A 22348-nucleotide genomic window follows, 5' to 3' on the forward strand; every position below is an offset into this window, starting at 1 on the left:
GCGCCTTTTCTTCTCCATGATCACTTTCTCCCTCTCTTCTCGGCAGTTGCACCTCGTCGCGTTGGGGAAGTGTTTCTCTCCCTCCCACCAGCAGCCGCCCGCAACGCCTGCTGTGCTGAAATAGCGCCTTTTCTTCTCCACGATCACTTTCTTCCTCTCTTCTCAGCGGCATCACCTCTCGTTGCGTTGGGGAAGCGTTTCGCTCCTGCCAGTTTCCCAGCAGCAGTATCGCCGACAAGGTAGTGCGAGAGGCCTAGGTTTATCGCACGTGTTCTTCGTCATAATCCTAGCGGCCAGCATTCAGCGGAGGTTTTGAGTTGTGTGGAGCAACGCGACGCACAATGTCCAGAAAGCAGGCAGTTCGGTCGCTCGGCAATAAGCTGAATATTATCGAGGAAGCGGAAAAGTGGCATGGAGCCATGAAAGCCAGCATTGCCCAGGACCTTAAGATACCCGAATCTTCGGCATCATTATGTGCGTCAAGCAAGGGTACCAGAGGCGGTTAGTGTAGCGTTGGCTGGCGTCCAAGGAGCGCAGCAAGTCGGAAAAAACGATCACTGTGCTCGACACCATGCATTATATTGCCAGTTCGAGGAACGCAGTGTCACGAAGCACAATCGCTAACTCGTTCAAGCACTGTGGCTATAAGCAAGAGACTGCCTCCTCTGCAAGGGATGCAACAACGTCGATGCTGCTCCAGGCCGATGCAGGCTTCGCCGACGACAATTTCGAGGGTTTAAAGGGGGACGCGGGTCTTTGGGACGAAAAAATAGCGAAAAAACTGACTTTTTGAATATGGTGTTCTGAAATCTACATACAGCCCTTTTTACTATTTCTAAACTATTTGATCGGTATTTTAGCCACAGCATTACTTCATTTCATTGATACTAGCAAAATTTGAGCCGAAATTAATACTAAAATGGCACTTCTCCTACGAAACGCAGCTGCCGTTTCACGCATCGTAGCGCGGACATCTTGGTCTCATTTCAAAGAGCAGTCTTTTTTCTTCAATTTCCCGCCAACGCAGGCTTTATGCAGCCATTGGATTCCTTCAGTTACCACGCCAAAGAAGGGTCCCAGAGCGCGCTCTTATTTGTTGTTGAGTGCACGTGACTTGAGGGCACCATACGATTGGCGGAATTCCTTTCTCATCGTCTGCTCCCCGCTTTAGTCGGTCGTGCGCCATCTGCCATATTGCCCTAGCATCAGTGTCCGCTGCGTGATGGCCCGTTTGGGAAGAAAATTCCACACGAGGTACAAGTTTGGTGGAAGAAAGGTGCGACGTACATTGATTGAGAACTGCAAGATGCGCTCCGCAACCCAGCAAAGCGTCGAAATCGTGGCGCTCGCTGGCGCTATCGCCGATCCGATCACCAATAATGCCAATGTAGGCCTAACAAGTCCTTTGCCTCGTACATATAGCCCTTTTCATTCACGTGAACGACATCCCGTGGGAAAGCCTCTTTCGGCAGCGTCTTCCTCTTGAATATTATGTATGGGGGCAGCTTTTTGCCGTCTGCAGTACACGCGAGCATCACCGTGAAGCGCGAATGCTCGTTCCCCACAGAAAGAAGCTTGACTTCTTTTGCGCCGCCTTCGCACACTGTGGTGGGCGACGGCATGTCGAACCACACCGGTGTTTCATCAGCATTGCCGATCTGTCCCAATATGTAGCCATGGTGCTGCCGGAGACGGTTAACATAGCACTGGAATTCGACCAGCTTGTCCTCGTATGCCTCTGGCAGCCTCTGTCAGATTGATGTGCGCCGTCGAAGTGCGAATCCCTTGCATCGCATGAAGCGACGAACCCAATAAATGGAGCTCTTGAATTGTCCCTTGGGCAGTCCGGATTCTCGGGCGATCTCAATAGCTTTGATGCGGATGAGTTCTGCTGCCACTGGCAAAAATCTGGCACGATGCTCGCGGATGAAATCCGCCACTGTCTTCGAGCTCCGGGTGCACCGCGGTATAGAATAAAGAACCGCGCGGCGCCCGTGAGTTGGGTCGCGTCTGTCACCAAGGAGGCGATAACGATGCGGATGCCGAAAGGTCTGCGCTCCTACATGTTGCCAGACGACTATTCATGTTGTGCCAAGGGCCGGTATATAAGTCGAGGGGTGAACTTTTAGTAATATTTTTTGGAAAAAACCTCGACCTATATTTCGCACTATACGGTAGTCAGAGAGGAGCATGAATAGGGACTTGCTGTCAAATTGCTTCTTCGTGTGTGAACTGCGGTGTGGTGTCGTCGAACTGGAGCTCGCTACACGTGCACAAAAGGGGAACCCGTTTGCTGTGAACGTTCTCGCCGCTTGCGCTATGCAGGCAACTGGAAATCGCCAAACAGCCCTGAATGATGTGTTCTCAATAGTGAACATAAGCTGTCGCGGACTCCACACGACATGGCAAAGCTACGTCAAGGGAAAGCTGGCACCTGCAGCCGATCGTGCGGCCCGCAAACTGACAAGCGAGTGTGCGCAGTCGGTGCGCGATCTTTACACTGAATTGTGCCTCAGCAAACATGAATCGAGCCTTGAAGAAGCGCCACACAGGGAACAGTTCCCAAGCTGACCATCTGCCAGGGGCATACTAGCCTGTTATGGCTGGTATTTCATGATATTCCTGAATAAATGAAGTTCTGTGTGTTTTTTGCAATTTTCTCAAAACGAGCTTTTCATTCACCCAGCTTGTTTGTGGCAACAATATCTCAAGATCTGGGACAGCTAGAGCTGTAATTTTTGTTTTGTATATAAAGCTAAATGCATAAAGCTTGAAGTGCTGCAAGCAGATTCTTGTTTTTCATTTTCCTATAATTTTTGTTCCCCTTTTGTTCTTGTGACCTAGTAGCCATGGTGTAAACAATGGACTTTGATGAACTGCTAAATTGCTAATTATTGTTGGATTTGAAAACTGCTTGAAGCATTTCACTCCTTAAACATTCAGCTGTCCACACATGCATTAATTATAGCTTTCTGTCCAGTTTTCTTACCTATTGTCTCCACAAATAATAGTAGTGTACTTTTAATTACCTCCATAATTACTTGACCTATAAAAAATTGCACTATTGAAATCAGCGTGAAAAACTGAACAAGTCTATGTATTTTAATTGAATTTAGTCTAAACATATGCATGATATCTCTAATCGCTATGTCCCCCCTTATGCGACATGTGCAGTGTTCCGTGACAGTGGCCCCTACCGCAATATTTTGAGTACACTTCACTGCATAACATGGCTCTACTGCGCCAAAACTGAATAAAGAGAATCGGCAATTGTGACATGCGAATAAGACCCTTGCAGGCCCCAAAGTAAATGTAGCCCGGTACTTGGCAGAATAGGCCCAGTGGGTGTGGTTCCTGGTAGGTTTTAATGCGCATTTCTGTAGTTGCTTCGCCACCTTCTCTATGCATGCTTTCCCCCAATTCTAGTGCGCCTGGCTTCTGCAACTTTGTTTACTGCGAACTTTGGTCGCTTGTTACAACAAATTGGTAGCTTGTTGCAACATGCTAGAGCAAATTTTTCCCTGCGCCGTTATATTTACATGGCGGCTACATTCGAATGCAACGCAAGTTGTAGGAACATTAGAAAAGAGAATGGCGCTGTAGCAAATAGGGGCATAATACATAGGAGTCAATGGGATTTAGGTTGAGATCATGAAAACATGACATAACAGCCGCGAAAATGCAACAGCAAGGAACCTATCAACGAGGTTCCGTTCTATCATAACTGGCCAAGTTGATACACTCATTGTTAGCAGCGCATACAAAGGACAGAAGTGAAAGGAACAACAAACAAGCCGCTTGCCTGTGCCTTTGTTTGTCTGTACTAACTGCCATTTTATAACGAACTCTGAAGCCAAGACACCAAGCTGTAACACGTACCTCTCTATCCGTTCGTCCCTAGGAAGCGGTCTGGTCCAGTCCTCGTCAACGTCAGCGTTGCGCCGCCCCCCATTGCGGCGGTCCCAGTTGCCGCCACGGTCATCCCGACCCCAGCCGCCACCGCCACCATCGCGTGAGCCTTCGCGAGGGGCCGCCTCCTGGGCCACTTCATCTGGGCTGCGCCAGTTCGAGCCTCCACCCCTGCAGCAAGGAGTCAGTTGAAAGTTTGCAGAGAGCTACACAACATCATGGTTCAGCAAAGAGATACTTAAGGAGTCGCATGGATTCCATGACAAATATCTGTTATTTACTCCAGGCATCTTAAGTTTTCTGCAAGTATACAATCTCGGGTGTTGACTTGAAATATGCTATTAGCTTTTCTCCAACTTAATTGCATAAAAAGTTTGAATTATGATTTTTGGCAGCGAGTTGCAAAATATGTACGGCAGCAAGACAGTTAAAATTAAGCAGGTGTGTTTTTGAACTTCCAAAGAGTGCAACTTGTAGCATTCTGTCATTTTAACATTAACTTGTCATTTTAACATTTGCGTCTGTTTTCTAAAATTTTAAAGTTGCAACGGCATAGGTGGAATTTTCATTGGTAAGTTGTATTACATTTCAAAATGGTGCAATGCCTAAAAGACAATTTCATAGTGGTTCTGAACTCAAAGATGCTCTAGCGATCACCCAGGGGAAAAAAAGCAAAAGTGAAAGAAACTGAATGAGTAGCAGAGAGTGCCGCTCTTGAATTTGCAACTTTCGAAATATACAGTGCAGTCCACTTATAACGATATCAAAAAAGATGAAAAATATGATCGTTATAACCGATGATTGCTATATCTGGACTGCAGTTATAACATTTTTTTTTTAATAGAAAACGCGGAACATACCTTTGCAGCTGCCAACTCGAATTCGCTACTTGCTCTAAAGAATAGAAGATGTAGAAAGTAGGCTGTGAAAAACAAACTTTATTTCTTATGCCAATGACCGTGTCAAGGGTTAGGCACGCCAAAATAGTCTGAAATCCACACTTGCTTTTGCAGCAGCTTCAGCTTCACAACTGCGGTGTGCATGGATTCCAGCTGCTGCGCGAACACTGGCGGCAATCCTTTAGCATGCATAAAATCAATTAAGGAGTGGATCGACGACAGTGCACTTTGCATGGACATCGTGGTCGGGGTCAAGGAGCCACTGTTAATCTTGTCGATGTCGCTGCTGCCGTCGCCACCGTCGCACAACTGCCGTCTGTCGAGACAGCACATCTTCGGCGATCGCCTCGTCGGTGACATCGCAAAACGAGGCAGCACTGCCTGCAGTCATAAACTCCTCCATCGATGTACCACCTGTGTCACCAGTAGGAATGAGCTCCCAGAGCTCGGTTATGTTGGCGGCTTCCACCGTGTTGGTCTCAGTGGGTTGGGGAAGTTCGTCCTGACGCACAAAGCCCGCCTCTTTGAAGCAGTTGTATACGGTCGACTGCTTTACTTCATATCATGCACCATAAATGAAGCGCACGGCTTTCAAAAGGCAGATCTTCAGGTCAGGGGGCCCGTCTGCATGACCCGACGTGCCAGGAGGTGCGCGGTCAATGGCTAAAATTATCCACTCCAGCACGCGCCGCCGATACCGGACTTTAAAGTTGGTGATCACACCGGCGTCCAATGGCTGAAGGCCTGCCGTAGTATTCGGAGGCAGGAACATCAATTCGACAGATGTTAGGTTCGGGTTAACGCTGTGTGCGCTACAGTTGTCAAGTAGCAACGTTACTTTTCCTCCTTGGCCTTCAATTAAACTGTCGAACTCGAGCAGCCAAACAGGTCACAGGTTATCCATACCTTATTGCTGCGATAGCGGACCGGGATGTGCCAATTCTTAAAGCATGTTGGCTTCTTTGATAGCCCGATCATGAAAGGCTTGAGACGATGGCTCCCGTACAGGCTAACGCACAGCAACACGGTCTCTCTAAGTTTCGAATGCTTCCCGCTGGGGCATCGATCTCCTTTAAGAGCGCGAGTCTTCGACGGCAACATTTGAAAAAACAGCAGTTTCGTCGCAATTATATATGACCTTCTCAGCGTAGCACTCCAGCACACCGGGCAGCTTTGTCTGCGGCCACTGCTGCTTTGCCTCTGTATCCAAAGACGCCGCTTCCCCTACCACGTTTTTGTAACCGATTCCGTGCCGCTCTTTAAAGCGCTGAATCCAGCGTCCTCCAGGCTCAAAATTTGGGCGTCCCAGAACAAAAGCAAAGTTTTTCGCTTTGGTGGCAAGTATTGGCCCACTAACAGGCACATTATGTGCGCGGGTTGTGATGAACCACTGGTGAAGTGCCTCTTCAACATCGGCGTACAAAACGTCTCTAACCCTTTTTCGCTGATCGGCATGGCCGCTGATAGCTCCTGCCTTCACAATCGCGGTGCTCCCGGTTTTCAAGATGGTTGATATCATCGACTGGGCGAGCTCATACTTCTTCACAAGGGCGCTCACCTTGAAGCCGCGTCGAGAGTCCTGAAAAATATCCATCTTCGTGTCAAGCGACACAGCTTTACGCTTTGTCGGCGCCATTTTCGAACTGGGTTGTACCGTTGGTTGCACGCTGATTCGGTGGCGTCAGCCTGCTATCGCGAGAGAGACTAATGTTGAATTCCAATGGCGGAGTCGGAGCAAGTTTTTCTGCTCGTTTCAGAGCAAGTTTGTTCCAATGACAGAGTGAGGGCGGGAGTAAGGTGTTCCAATGAGAGAGTCGGAGGCAATTCACAGCAGGAGTCACTCCGTGGAGCAGAAAAAGATGCTCCGTCAAAATCGGCAGAGTGGACCGGAACTCTGCGTGACGTATTTCCTTTACCACGTTTGTCTGCTTGGAGGCGCCACCGGTCATGACTCGCGAGGAAGCAAAAGCTGCTGCACGTTTGGCGAGATATCCGTTCCGCACTTTTGAAAAAACAACAGGTGAACGGCGCTGAAGAGACAAGTGACCGGGGCGGCGGTGCTGGGAGCAAACAGCGGCAGGAAATGACAACACGCAAGGTATCCTGGGTAACTCCGTGATAGAACTTCCGCTTCCGCCTTGCTCCGGCGGCGCAGGTTGTGTTCCACTTGCGGATCTGGAGGCGTTGCTCTACGCCAGAGTCGAGTGCTCACTCGCGAAGTCCGTTGGCTGCTCCGACTCCGCCATTGGAATTCAACATGAGTGCAGGACAGGCGCCACCGCGCCGCTTTGCTGGTCGTTTTTTTTTCTTTCTCTCTCTTTCAGAGCGACTGTGGCCGACGCGCATGAAGCAGCTAGCGCCATCTTGTGGCACGCTGCGCCTACTCAAGTACTCTCCAGTGCGCGGGCAGCGCAGGACGCGCAGCGTGGTAATGGCGGCAGATACGAACTTATGGAGGTAAACATCGCCTCGTCTCGACGTCGTTCGTTTCAGGGAACTAAGCAACGCATATGCTACGATTATTTTGCAAGGAAAAAGCCATCCCGATGGCACAATTTTGATCGTTATATCCGATATGTGGTGAATAAACCATTGTTACGTTTTCCCCATAGACTTAATGCATAAGATGACACTCACATGTCGATCCATCGTTATAACCGATATATCGTTATATGTGGTATTGTTATAAGTGGACTGCACTGTATATATATTTGAGGGGGCAGGGGAGGGGGGGAGGACGATAAGACTAGTACGAGTACAAAAATATATATATATATGAAGCTATAAGAACGGGTAGCTTTCTCCGGAAGTGGTATGGAAGGATCAGGTCATGAAAGGATCATGACAGGAAAGCAAGCCGGAAAGATTTTTTTTTCAAACCAGACCAAAAAAGCGGGGCTTTGATGAAAGGTTTTGGAATGGTGAAGAGCACAAAAATGGGTCATTTTCTGCACTTTTATGGGTGAAACTGAGCATTTTGAAGTATAAATATAGCATTTTTTTTTCCTACAGACATGACATTTCGACCAATTTTTTGCCAGCAGGTGTCCCACAATATTACATTAAGAAATCACAGAAATTTAAAACAGATTTTAAAAAATATGCCTATTTCCAAGACCTGCCCCCTCCCCTTGCCCTATAACAGGTAAAAAGTTTGAAACAAAATTAAGAGGCTAATGCCCCAGCTTACAAATTCAGCCAGCGTCTACAAATGGACACAAAATGAACAGCAGGCACCACATTTCAGCAGACGGTTAGGTAGACATCAGCATCAGGAGAGCTTCCAACAATAATTTGGCTAGTTAACTTTTTTAATTATGAACTTAGGCAACGTGATGTAATAGTGAAATTAAAGATGAGTAGTGAAGTTGTGTCTGTTTGGCATAAATCCAAGGACAACAGCACTTTCGAGATATGTGACCCGAAAATGCAATACAAGATACATTGCTATTCAAGTTTACCAAAAGCACGCTCCTAACAGTTCGGGACAATCTTCACTAGAACACCACGGCACAGATTTTAAAGCAGATTTTAACAGCACCATTGACACGGAGCCTATTTGATGAAAACACAGGAGAATGTGTACTAACTGGCGCGGTGGGAAAGCATTGTTGCGAACGGGGCCATCGTTCCTCTTGTTGCGGCCACCAAAATTTGAAAAATCAGCACCTCCACGGCCACCTCCACGGTCACCTGTGCACAGGAAGAGACGCCCCCAAGCCAGTCATTTTACACCAGCAACCGCTGAGGTGTTCGAGTGGCACAGCAAAAGAGGAAGATGCATCATCAAACGGCATAGAGAGTGCAACACTGCTAAGAGAATTCACTCGGCACAAAATATATGAAGACACGCTTTGTTTCAGCAGACAATGGCTGTTACCATGATGAATGTGTGCTTGAACACTTGTGGCCTTATTTTGTATCACCCACTCACATCTACAAGGTTCGGACCTGTTTTCTGCACATAAGTATATATAAAAAAAAATTAATGAATGCTTTTCAAAATATATGCATAAAAATGTAAAAGGGCGTCACACAAAGACTGCACAGCTCCAAATCCATCAATGGCAGGCCTGCACGCACCGACACAGAATTTGCATGCGCCAGTGCTTTGTTTAATACGATCACTGCTTCCCACTGCAATGTCACCCATGGCTCCATTCACAGGTGAACACAAGCTTTTCTACATTGTACGCATCATGGACTGGTCAGATTAATAAAAGATGTAATTATCTGCTGCATGCTCAATGAACCTACACTCCCTAACATAATTATGGAGTTGACAGCAACTCATAAAAAAGAAAAACGCAGACAAATTTCTTGTCAGTAGTGCTTTTAATACAATGCTAGGCTCACTTTCCCAAAGAATGAATGGGACGCCAGCTCAGCTTCTGAAGCACATCCGCTTTAACAGAAAGACTTCTGTACAGTACACCACAGAGGCTAAATAAATATGAGGATAACACGCACCCCTGAAGCCGTCCCTTGCTCCCCAGTCGTCACCTCCCTGTGGCTCAGGGTACGATGACTTCTGGTTATAACTCTGGGCGTTCCCCTGAGGAGGACCAGGCAACACAGACCGGTTGTTGCGCAGGTGCGGGGGCACGTAGCGACTTGGACCTGCAAATTCATTGGGACAGGGAAGCTTTGCAAACTGTTGACAAACAACAGTGCATGCAACACACTACACACCTACAATACTGCACAAACTTTATTGTCCTACACCTTTCCTTTTGACATATCACGAAATAGAAATACAAAGTTGCGAGGCATCATTTCATACAAGTTTAATACGTATAACTGCAACTTGAATTTCTACTATGCCTCAACCACCAGAGAACAAAGCAGTAACTACTGCATAAGCTCCAGATGCACGGTGTCTACCGAATATGCAATCCACCTCACCACTGCACATAAACGAGTGCTTACAGACCTTTCTACAGATATCTTTATGGGCACTGCCATTCTCGGGACTGGACTGCAGAAAGCAACTGCTGGTAGCGCTGATGCTAGCTGCGGCAAGCCGGTTCACGACCCTGCACACGGCTGCCACTGCTGAAAGAGCAGCTGTCTATGCAACAATTGTCTAGTCCACTACGGCCATGATTTCTCATTTACAAATACATTTAGCTACACTGTTAACATAACCCTGCAATAAGCTGGGGTTCGCAATGCAACAATATAACCTCTCTTGCAATAGCCAAAACACTACTGGCAGCAATCACATTCCAGTTTCCTTCGACATCTTAGCACTGTATTAACAAGCATGTGTATTTCCAAAGCTTTAATGAGTACAAAGCAGCTTGGATGGCGACTGTGATGCCCATAGGTGCATTCGATTCATCCTGCACTTCGCCAACTAGTTCACTGCAGTTCAGTGAAAGTTCTGTGCTAGTGCAGAACAGGCCTTGCACTACGTGCCCGAGCCCTGCACTACCACTTCAGCAAATGCGTGGAATTTTGTGCACTCAGTCCTGCGTGACCCGAACTGGGTAAAAGACAACATGCTGACACCATGCTACAACAGTGAAACAAAGAAGAGGGCGCAGAGCCTTCTCCAATAGTTCAGTAAGTGCAGGCAAATCGAATGGACCTTAGACTTGCACTGCAGGCAAGGTAAGTTTCAAAGCATGATCAATTTGGGTAATGACCATTACACCAGACTGCTAGTGTGTCGCACAAATGTTAATTTCTAGTTCCCATGCAAGCAACAGTTCAAAGATGGCTTACCGGTCTTGTTTCCTTGAGAACCGGAGTTCAAGTCTAGACCAGCAAACTATGGAACAAGAAAAACAAAAACAAACTCCAGAATGCCACAACTTACTGCATGCAACAAAAAATCGCCATAATTTTATCTTACAACAGTTACAGCACCTTCGAATGCAGTATCAAATCATTCAAAAAGAAAGAAAAAAAGTGCGCTTTTGGGGACAAGAATCGAGTCGTGCACATGAAACAAGAGAGCACGTATGCAGCTCCCTCGGTTAACGTCTCAACAAAAGCGGCTCGCCCTTCGATCCGGCATTGAAATTCGTGTCCCGCAATAACGCTGTTAAGGTTTCAGGTGCACTGCAACAAAAAATAATTGCAACAATAAAAAAAGGAACAAAAGAGCGAAACCAAATAAAATGCTCATGCAAACTTTCAGACACGACAATGGCATGTGCTGAAAACCAAGCACCTGCCATTGCTGCCTCAGCCAATAGTGAACAAGATTTTTTTTTTTTTTCTTGAGAGGAACCAAGAGCAAACTAATCAAAGACACCGGTAGCAACGGCTCGGGCGATATTGCCTCGCGAGCTGCCACGGCGATGCAGTCACTACACGCTAGCCACTACGGGAAGAAAACGTAGTACAAATAAGAGGCAAGCAAACTGCAGGTATTCGGCAGCGGCGGCTACTAGCTCTGGGCTGCGCGCGGAAGCGAGTGCTCAGCGTGCTCAACATGTCACTGCGCAGGAAACACTGAAAATATCGTCGTTACGTCGCGTTTAAACCTAGACGCAGTCAGCGGTCGGCCACACGCCAATGGGCGAGAAACGGGGCTGAACTTGCACCAAAGCGCCGAAAGACCTTGAATCGAGCACGAAAAACGGGCGGCCCACGACAACGTGCTCCAATAAAACGGGTCACGCAAAACGAACACCGTAAGGACCACTAGCAAGTTAGCGAGACACACGAGGTGACGTTTCGGTGCACTGAATGAAAGCGGAGCTTGCTAAGCCTGAAACCGGCAAGCTGCCGGTGTCACTTTTGGCGAGCGCTCTAAAATAGTCACGAAGGGGCCCTCCCGGAAGAGGGCCCCTAGCCGTGTCAGCATTACCGATCGCAGGGGCAGCCACAGGGGGTTTTGGACCATCGGTCAAGCAAGGCGAGCGCACAGTTGGTCGGCGGCAGCGAAATTTTTCCTCCTCTTCCGACGAAAGCGAACAAAGGTGAATCGAGGGCACGGGCAGGCAGCTTGTCCGCGGGCTTGTCGCTAAGACTAGTTTGCTGTCGTCCTCCTCATGAGAGTTACGCTCTGATCACAAACAGTGGGTGTCACTCGTGAAAGAGAAAGGTTATTACATTGTTGCAGAGGACCCAACACGATGCAAAATCCAGAGGCACGGAAGGATTCCACAACGGTAAACTTTTATCCCAATGCGCCATCTTCTTGACAGAAACACCGTGCTAACGAGAGCTAACCCTAACTTGGAATCCTGCAGTTTGTTTTATGCCGAAATAATAAAAAAAACTGCCCGGTAGAAAAGGCCAAATTGGCTGAAATTTACCTGCTGCTCTAGACCCTTCCCATTTTGGTTGGATTCATTAATCATATTACACAAAACAAATGGATAGTTCACGAATAATACGTGCGACTCAACCACAGGAATAATCAGTTCCTCTTGCAACAAAGCAGAGGCCGCAGTGATGTCATGTCCTTGTCTCGCAGTTGTCTTGGCCATATTCGTCTTGGAAAAGTACCAGCCAAGTGTGGCGCCACTTACCGAAAAAAAATTACAAAATTATTAATAAATTTTAAAACAGTTAAAGATTAAAATTGTGTATTGCTAAGTTTACTGTATTATACTTTAGTTTTTATTAATAAAAATATTTCTAGGACTAGACACGTCAGTGGATATGTTAGTATTATTGAGAGATCACTTTGGCGCTACTATCGCTACGAAAAAAAAAAATGGTCTGCTCAGTGCGCGGGGAAATTTGACTTTTCAAATTCGCTAACTCAACGGACGGACGGAAAAATAACAAGAAAGCCACCTGCGAGGTTGCCAGCCCGGGCTCAGGCCACCCGGGCATTATGTGGAGTGAGGCCAACGTTTTTAGAACCAATCTAAAAATGTTGAGTGAGGCATAGCCTTTCCACCGCTGCCCGAGCCCGATGGATTCCATGGTTGATATCGGTCGTGTAAATCCGAAATAGTCAGGGCGCTTAGCCATCGCTCTTCGAGAAAGTCCGGTTGTTCTGATCTCTATGCATTTCCACAATATGTGTGCCATGTCTGCGTGTTCGTGCTTGTAGAGCTTGCAGCTTGAGCCTAAGTATTGTCCAAAATTTACTCTCTTCAAGTGTGCTGGGTTTTGGAAGGTTCAGGTTTGCAACCGTCTCCAATCTGTTTCTTGAGACCTGCCGAGTTGTTTGTGCGGTAGTCTCGCCCAATAATGGGCGTCTTGCGCTGGAGTTTGAGGTATAGTAGCGGCGCCTGGTGACGACGCGCGAAACGCTATCTGGGTAGTACCGGCTTGGGTAGTATTGAGCCCTGGCTGTGGCGAAGCACGTTTCTAGCCCGAGTTTTGCGTCGATTCGCGCTTTTCTCTGCCCTGTTGCGAGTGCGAAAAAACTCGTCACTTCTCACAGACCACGCCGGCCACGCTGCGAGCTCGCCGCAACGAAAACAGACTCTCCGTGAGACGTAATGCTTGAAGTAGAAGTAATCGGCGACGCCGATCCGGAGAAACCTAGCTCAGCCTCGAAAAAGCGTCACCGTCGCTACTTCTGCGTCGTGGGCTGCCATGAACAATTAAGAAGGCCTGAATCCCAACATCAGATTCTACCGTTTTCCTTCAAGGCCTCAAGAAACAGAGCGTCGGGCGCGCTGGATAGCTGCAGTTCGTCGCGCTGAGTAAGCGAAATTTCACGACATGCTGACTGCTCACCTGTCTTGAAGCTTGCTTGATTATCTGCGTTCTAAAATTCGGTATTTTGCGCCTACAGTCCCGATGGCAGGCCGACATAGCAACAGGCATGGCTGGTGATTCACGATTCGAGACCCCCGGCCGCGCACAGCGACAATTAACAATTCGACCGGTGCGAATTGGTGAAGTGACCGGGTGTGTGGAAATGCAGCACAAATGGTCGGGCTGATTCGGTGACAATTCACTACCCCACTACGAGTAGCACAGGTTAGAGAGTTAAATGTGCTCATCCTTGACCTCAAGCCAGCACGCTGAGGCAGCGCAGTAAGATAGTATTGATTGCAGCACATCGATGTTCGAGCGCTGTTATTAAAAGCTACATCAAGCGAGCAGCGCACGAGCTCGCGCTGCAGCGCGATTCGCGCGTACGTTACTGCGAGCTCATATGCATTGCATAAGTTATTTATCAGTTGCTAAAGGGACAGATGGCCGCTGCTACAGTGCAGGCATAACTGCTTGTCTGCGGCATGCAGTCAACAAAGATTGCAGGAGGCCTGCCGTTTCGCGGCATGTCGAAAGACCGCTGCCGTCGCGGCGCGTACCGTCGTGTGCTCGAGCAGTTCCGTACACATGATGTCTGCTTATCGCTGCTGTGAATTCGTTTTTAGCAAGCATTTCCTCGCGTTTGTGCGCCTGAATCTTGCAGCGTGCAAGCCTTACCCGAAGTTCAACTTCGTACGCGACTCGCTTCACTTGAGATTGACACCGCGCTAAAACTTCGCTGCTTATTTCTTAAACGGCGTACACGTATTCGGCGTTGCATAATTTATTGCCTTTACTCAGCGTGCCACCCCTGAAAAAAATCTTCGGCGCCAGATATTCGCTGCAAGCCGTGGTACAACAAAAGTGAAAGTGGCGGTTCCATATTGTAAACTTGCTTTCTGAAGCAGACGACCGAGCTTGGTACTGCCCAGTTCAGGAACGAGGGCGCTATTTAGCACCATTTCCGCAGCGCCCCCTGGGCAATGCAAGAGCCCCATACAACAGACAAATTTGTAGTTCTTTCTTTCTTTCTTTCTTTCTTTCTTTCTTTCTTTCTTTTCTTCTTTCTTTCTTTCTTTCTTTCTTTTCAGTACCTTTGGATACATTCCAAGCATCGCAGAGAAACCAGGAAATCTCACTGTTGTATTTAATTATCATTTAAAAGCGTTCCCATGGATATTTACGCTCTTTTCTTATCGCGGTTTTCTTTTTTTTCCGTTCCACAGGGTTCAGCGTAAACCATGGAACATTTTTAGATAACTCAGTCCTGACCAGCGCCGAATAAATCAGATCGCATATATGCTCTGAGATACTTTCAGGCGTTGTCACGCTAGATGGCTCCGTCTTTATTAATCGTCGTTGACCTTCTGGGTTCGAAATAATATTAATAATTTTACCAATGATATCATTCAAAATTTAACTTACATATTCTCTACGTCGACCATTACGGTATTTTTAGTATTAAGTACTTGCTACCCTACCTGCTTATGTAAGGCTGACTACTTTATTACACACTAATTTATTTATTATCGTTTTTTCACATCTCCGATTATTTTCCCCCGTTTTTTTTTATCATATTACCACCCAGTTCGTGGTCTATCCCGCATATGCGCATGCGCGTGTCCTACGTAGGCGTCTACGCATGCGCTGTACCGTGGCCCCAAGAACTGCCGGGCCCCAACGCTTGTGTCCCCCCAATCTCAAACTCTCTAACGAGTTCCCACGAGCGCGAGTCGTTTTCCATAATGGTATTTCATTATCCTGTTTCATTCGATTGCCGCTTATCCCAGAACACATAATGGTATTAAATGTGCCTTGGTTGAAGTGTCCGATATTCCACAGGAAAGTGCACTGCCATTTGCAGTTCATACTTTTCCACAGTTAATGCAAATTTTGATTGTTTTCTTATATATACGAGAGCGAATCGGAATTTTTTACCCCTTTTTATTATTTTTATTTATTTATTTATTTTGTTTAGTCAGGCAACATATCCATTTCCAGCGGTGGACCTTTCTTGGACCGCAGCCCGGCTTTATCTGCCGGTAGCTCCGCGGCACGGCGCTGCGGTCAGTTGTTGAAGATGGCGGTTGTACTTCACACGTTCGCGGCGTGCGAGCAACGAAGTGGGATTCGCGTTCTACGCAGCAAGGGAGGAACGCCCATCGAAATCCACAGGGAAACCCAGCCGCACGTTTGGTGATAGGTGTCTCGCTTTGAGAAGTGTGAGGTGGTGGCGGTGTGATTTCGCAAAAGGCCGTGAAGACTTGCATGACAATGACGGTGGTTTATTCCCGACGAATTCTACCGCAGGGGCATCTAAAATTTTGTGCTGCGATGGGTCAAACCTGCGAACCAGTGTGTGAACTATGTGGAAAAATAGTGTAACGTACGTAGAATAGTACATTTGTAATTACCTGTATGTACCTTATTACAACGACACATTGGCTCGCGATGCTGGGCTCGACTTCAGCGATTTAAACACTGATGAACGTGACCTGCTGCTGAGGGCTCGCGCTGCCGGCGTCGTTGCGTACTACTACGACGGCAAGTGCATGTCATGGCTGTACACCCTTCCACGTTTTTAACCTGAACGCACGAGCGTCGACCACCGAGTCGATAAGCGCCGTACGACGGAACGCAGCGGCGAAATGAGTGAGAATACGCGCGTGCGCGCAATGAGCACTCGGGTGCAGCTGTCCTTTGCCAGGCTGTTACGGGAACCGGATCCAACCCCACCTGCTTTTTTGTGCGTTATCGCATTTTCTTCTATTTTCTGAATGCCGCTGGGAAAAGATTAGGAAAGGCGACGTGGTACCGTCTGCTTTCCTGTATGAGAGGAAAGTGTGAATTGATAAGCGAAGTAACCCCATCAGATGTCGTTGCCATCGCGCTTCATGTCATCGCGCTTCAAACGCCTTTCATCCGTTTTATTCGGGAGGGTGCTTCGCATAGCGTGATTGATGTCGCCTCTGGTTCCAGAGGAAAAGAGACTAGCCGCAGTACGCATGTCTTTGAGCGGCGCATCCCGAAGACAGATCGCGAGCACTTTAGATTTACAGCTAGCTACAGTGAACAGGACAATTTGCGCGTTTAGAGATGGAGGGTGCATAGGTGACTCAGCAAGGAACTACCTTCGGAAGACGACAGAAGAAGAGGATGCCGCCTTGGTTCTTGTCGGCGAGGCCAATGCCTTCATGACGGCCGGCCAGGTTAGAGATGCGGTTTGCCTGGATGTCAGCGAAGAGTCGGTGAGAAGACGCCTTTTGGAAGAAGGCCTGAAGAGTCGAAGTGCTGCCCAAAAGCCGCTTCTTTCGGACGCCGCGAAGGCAAAAAGACTGGATTTTGCCCAGGCCCATCTTCATTGGACAGCAAGTGGATGTGTGTGTAGTGACTTTTGAAGGAGAGGAAGAGAGAAGTGCAGTGCCGTAACTGTCTCTCAGAGGAGGACACCTCAACAGCACTGCACAGGGAAAGGGGAGTGGGGAGAAAAAGATCAGGGAGAGAAGGAAACGAAGGTGAAAAAAAATAACAAGAAGGTTGAAGAAGCAATGCGGGGCTTACAGCCGCGCTCTCAGCTGCGTGTCACAACAAAAGTCAAGTAGAGCAGGAAGCACTTTCTCGACAATGGAAGGGTGGGCTGCCGGAAAGTGCTCCCTCCGAGTCACAGGGCAGTCCCACACGACGGTATGATGCAAAGAGCGCACTGCGCTCAACATCGAAGGCCGGGCAGCGGAGCAGAAGGTGCTCAAGCGTCTCCTCCTCGCCGCAATCCAAGCACGCGGGGCTGCCTCTTCCGTGCAGTCTGTGCATTCTGGCGGCCGTGGTGTAGCAGCCGACGCGCAGCCGAAGGAGAAACGAGCGGTCCCAGCGGGAGAGACCCGCGCGGGGGAGGAGGCGAGGGGGCGTACCTGCAGCAACGCGCGGATCCGGGTGGCAAGTGGCTGGCACAATGTCGTTTTTACCGACGAGTCCAGATTTTGCACGCAGTGGGACCAAAAGCGCAAAGTATACAGACCAGACCTAACCAGGTTCGGTTTTTCATACTGTCAATATTTAGTTCGTTTCTGCCTGTTTCTGTTTTTCATGTCATTTTATTTGTTTTATTCCGGATTACAGAAACCGGAGCAAAGGTAAAAGGCAAGAAGCCTGACAAAGGCCTTTGCTCCGTATTGTTGGATTTGGAGGACAATCCCAATTGCTGTCCCCCAGATTTTTGGACCTTGCCGTTGGGTGCGGGAGTTGGCCGAGGTTGAGGAGGACTTTGAGATGAAAACTGGAGATTTATTTACATTATTTGCAGTGAGAGGACCAAGAAATTACCAGTCATAGAGTCATTACGGGCCGGCAGCAACTCGGACGCTGCGGCCCGTGGCAAGACGCTCGAAAAAAATGAAGGAATCCTCTAGGAATGCTCTCTTGCTGCTCCCGGTCTCTGGCTTTTAAGCCCTTTGGTGTCTCGAAGTCACGTCACGTTCAGCCAACCGGCGAGCCCGCTCAGGTGACGCCATTTTCGGCAAATCGGCGAGCCCGCTCAGGTGTCGTCATTTTCGGCCAACGGTAGGCGCCCGTGCGATTATGTCACACCCGGCGCCGAGGGTCGCTCCTTGGGCCCCAATTGTCCGAGTGCTTACTTCTCTCTGCGGTATTGCCTTCCCGGCTTGCAATGCGCCGTCACAATGGCGGATGGGGGGAGCTCCTTCCTCATGTCTTCGACGGTCCTTTTGATGACGGCTTCTTCATTTTACAACTGGATTTGTCCCCCGTGCACAAGTCTCGCGCTGCCAAAGGCCGCCTGGAAGAACTCTGTATCATGACCATTGCCTGGCCGCCACTGGGAGCGGACATGAATATAATTGAAAACGTGTGGGGCATAATGAAAACTAACGTGTCCAAAATGGGGCTTCACAACGCCAGCTGCGATTAATTGTGCCGCAAAGTTCAAGCCGAATGGGAGCTTTTGAAAATGGACCGCGACCTCGTGCCAGCGCTGTACGACTCTCTTCCGCGACGCATTGCCGCGGTTGTTCAATCTGATGGAGCTTTCTGCAGCTACTGAAGGTCAACCGGTAGCCCATAGTTTGTCAAGCAGCTGTATTAGGAAAATCTCTAATGCCCCTTATAGCTAGTGCGAGCAGACGTATCCCTATGGACTCTCTGCATTTCTTTCTTTCTTTTGTTCTAGAAAAAGCAATAAATTTATTTGTTATGACTTTGACAATGTGTCTGCGCTTTTATTTCCAAGATAGAAGCTCCTGTTCAGCAGGACTTCCAGTGGCAGATATCTTTAATTTGCCGCAGGAAAGTGCTACGTGATCGACCCATAGCAAAAAGAAACAAAATGCTGGTAAGCATGTAGTATAACCAGCGGGCGTATATCGCATTCCATCCAGCGCTACCGCTACCACCTGACCGCTAATTTATAGCTTGATGGAAGCGTTCAGAAAAGAAAAAGGATGATGACATCAGTGGTGCTCAAACGAAGCAGGGGTGATGTCTCGCTCGCAGAACAGCCTGGCAGAGGACAGCTGCACCGGAGTGCTCATTGCGCGCACGCGCGTATTCTCGCTCATTTCGCCGCTGTGCTCCGTCATGCGGCGCTTATCGACTCGACGCTCGTGCGTTCAGGTTAAAAAAGTGGGAGGGTGTACATATTCGCACATCTGTAGCTTTTCCTTCGTGAAAACCAAATGCCGCACTCGGACCTGCAGTTGTTCTTGCGCTTCGTAAAATGCAGGCGAGACCGACGGAACAGCGCTGCGAGAAAGCATTGCTTTGAAAGGCACTCCACACGGCTTCAGTAAGCCGGCGTTGAACTCGTAATCCTCTGGACGAAAGTGTAGCGAGCACACTATGCGATTTTTCGGCTCTTTTCCAACGCGCTGTGGCAGAGGTACGGCACTTAACCACTTCGAATAGAGAGGTTCACTTGGTGGCACACAGTGATAAGTAACGTTGGATTCGCCCCTACAACTGCCCCTAGCCAAGTTCCGCGTACCGTTCGCGCCTCCCACGACATGACATGGACGTGGCATTCCCGCTGCTCGTTCCAAATGCAAGTTTCGCGAGCCAGCAGAACCAGTGCAGCACGACGCGATAGCGAAACAACTGAAACTCCAAAGCGCGCGCGGCGCAGAGTCGAGCGCGCAGAGTCGAGCGAAAACGAAACCTTTCGACCACCCATACTACTGAAGGGTAAGGTCAAAATGTTATTTTTTCTTAGTATCGAACAGAAGTAGACAGGTAGCATGTTCTTCCGTCTTATAACCTAATGAAATGATCTTTTTAATACGAGTAGTTGAGTACTACACTATATAAGAAAAATTCCGAGGAAAACGGGAGTAACTGGGCCGTTAGTCTTAAAAAGGGCGCTTTCGTCCCTCAAAGGACTAACTGCATGAATGTGCGTGCCGTGTGCAAATTTCGGAGAGTAAGTGTTTAGTCCCTGGTCGGAAAGCGAGCAACGGGAGGACGAACGGCAACAGTTACTCCCCAGGCACTTCGCTGTTTTCGTCTGTGTCATGGAGCGATGCGGCGAAAACGGTATTGTCTATAAATCGTGAATGGTTCGAAGTTCGTGCATTGTCTATTGAACTACATGCAAAGCAGCACCTTGCCTCTTCGTGAGAAAATTGCGTGAAACTTAGAACTGGAATGTGTAGAGCCATGCCCTTCGTGCGCACACCTTATAGGTGAGCGATACCCATTAAACGCGCAAGTCATTGATAGACGGCTAGATTTTCTTGGTCAATAGTACGTAAGTTCCTTCCGTTCCAAGGAGGTTGCAAACTGAAGCGATGTGTAGCTCAAACGGGACACGCTAAGCGACGGAGAAATTGGCCTTCTCTGTCGTCTTCGGTGCCCCGGTTGAGCTGGCTACACGTATTCATGGCGTAGTGCCTCAGTTTATATCACCCTAAGAATACTTGGGCTGATTTCTTTTCGCAGTCGCTTATGGTTGCAAGTACACTCAACGTTGGACTCTCACTGCATAGCTTGCACAAAATGCAGAGTCGCTTTTATATTGCCGTACTTGCGTTCCCATGCTTAACCTTGCCTAAATTTCCTGTCTCGACAACTGAGCGGCGTGGTGAAATAGACTGTAGGGATGCTGTATTTTTTTGGAGGGGGACATTCTCCAACGGATGCTTAAAAAGGACATTTACATCACTCCATATACAATTAGGTTTCTACCGTTTAAGATTACGAGTGGTCCTCCCTATGACATGTTCATAGTACTTGGTTTACATAGCCTATGGAGAAGTAGACTGTGTGATCGCCATGCCGAAAGCCCGCGATCTACAAAGTCCTTCTTTCGCGAAAGTGCTGCTTATGTAAGAAGTGTCTACGCTGCGCAGGAACCTCCGCCAGACTGGATGCACTTGTTGGATGCATGTGTGTGTTTGCCTGAGTTTTAAGTGTGCAGTTGTGTCCACCTTGTAATACACGTACCTTCAGTTTTCTTTTCCATGTAATAAAGAAAAAAAAAAGAGCGGCGCGGTGAAGCGGTTAGAGTACCTGACTTGTGAGCGTAAGGACGTCAGTTCGAATCCTATTCTCGGGCACGTTTTTTTTTTCAGCTCATTAATTTTTTTAGGGTATAAATGCCTAATTTCATTAATTCCACCTTTGCGAAGCATGGGAACGAATTACCGCTACTCCCTTGAGGAGCATCGGACAAGAGCAACTGTTAGTCCTCGAAGGAGTAAGCGCATGGGGAGTAACAGTTCATCCCATGTCAGTTCGTCCCCAAAAGAACTAATGGTTGTGGCAAATCAGTTAGTCCCCAAAAGGACTGAAGTCCCTACCCCTTTTAGTCCTTTTTTTCTTAGAGTGTAGTGACATAAATTATGATGAGGAGTGCCTTCGTCATCGGGCTAGTACCGGAATGTCGCTGGGGGGTCTCAAATCGTGTCATGCATTTACCTCAATTTCTCGGTTACTAAAGCTCTCTTCGCGATTATATTGACGCCTTAGACGTTCTAGGACATTGCTTTATCACTTTAACTTGACTTCATAGTCACCTTTGGTGGTCCCTTTAAATAGGAGATCGAGGATGTTGAAACCGCGAGTGGGTTGGTTAACGACTTGAAACAAATTCTAATCCAAAGTTAGGTTGATGAAATCTTTCGCAGCATGGCAAGAGGCTGACAAAAGGTGACAGTCAATATTGATACGTGTACGTATTTATCTTTATCGGGCGACCACGTTTCACCGCCTAACAAATGTTATCGCACAGGGCAGGACGCGCCTGCATGTATCGGAAGTTTCTGAAATGTTATCGATAGTATGTAGATAGTTCCATCCGCTCGCTGTCTGTTACCAAACCTTGTCTAATCTGATTGCATGTATGCGCGACGCAAATAGTGTAGAACTTTGTGGAAGACACTTTGCAACATTCGACGACTGATATATAAAAGCTGACGCGCTTGGCCCGCTGATCAGATTTCCGACGATCGCCGATTGTGTTCGCCGGTATCGTTGTGCTTTAAGTGTAACTTGCTTTTGAAGGCATAAGGGTAGAAAGTTAAAATCTCCGAAAAGATAAAAAAAGGAAGAAGAAGAAGAAGAAACACGCAACGCCTTCTGTATCTTCTTTTTTTCTTTTCTTACATATGAGGAAGTTAGCACTGCAGCATCAAACCGCTGTGCAAAGTTCCTTGTGCAGGAGTAACGTGTGCGTATAGCAAAAAGACGAAGCTAAAAGTATAGGCATATACACTGCGAGCAATTTTGCAGCGCCGACGGCCTGCTAGATGAGATCCGTTTCGTCGCCACAGTCGCTCAATGAGATGTTGCACAGAAGCGAGGTCGCACTGTCCATTTCCGAGCGCAACGCGGCTGCGCAATCGGCCGTGTCCGCC

General features: G+C 48.0%; 1 protein-coding gene across 2 annotated transcripts in view; it reads right to left on the bottom strand.

The window, feature by feature from the left end:
• The window catches only part of bel (ATP-dependent RNA helicase bel), a 61920-nt gene extending 49680 nt beyond the window's left edge, over positions 1-12240 (bottom strand). The window contains exons 1-5 of one of the 2 annotated variants that reach the window (XM_075682244.1): positions 12083-12240; positions 10539-10584; positions 9279-9428; positions 8399-8501; positions 3880-4080 (exon numbers count right to left, since the gene is read on the bottom strand). In XM_075682244.1, coding sequence (XP_075538359.1) covers positions 3880-4080; positions 8399-8501; positions 9279-9428; positions 10539-10584; positions 12083-12127 — 545 coding nt within the window. In that variant the 5' untranslated portion in view covers positions 12128-12240. The other variant, XM_075682243.1, reaches the window with a different exon arrangement.
• Between the last annotated feature and the right edge of the window lie 10108 nt (positions 12241-22348).

This window comes from Dermacentor variabilis, chromosome 2 (genome assembly GCF_050947875.1).
Source record: "Dermacentor variabilis isolate Ectoservices chromosome 2, ASM5094787v1, whole genome shotgun sequence".
In the NCBI taxonomy this organism is placed as follows: domain Eukaryota; kingdom Metazoa; phylum Arthropoda; class Arachnida; order Ixodida; family Ixodidae; genus Dermacentor; species Dermacentor variabilis.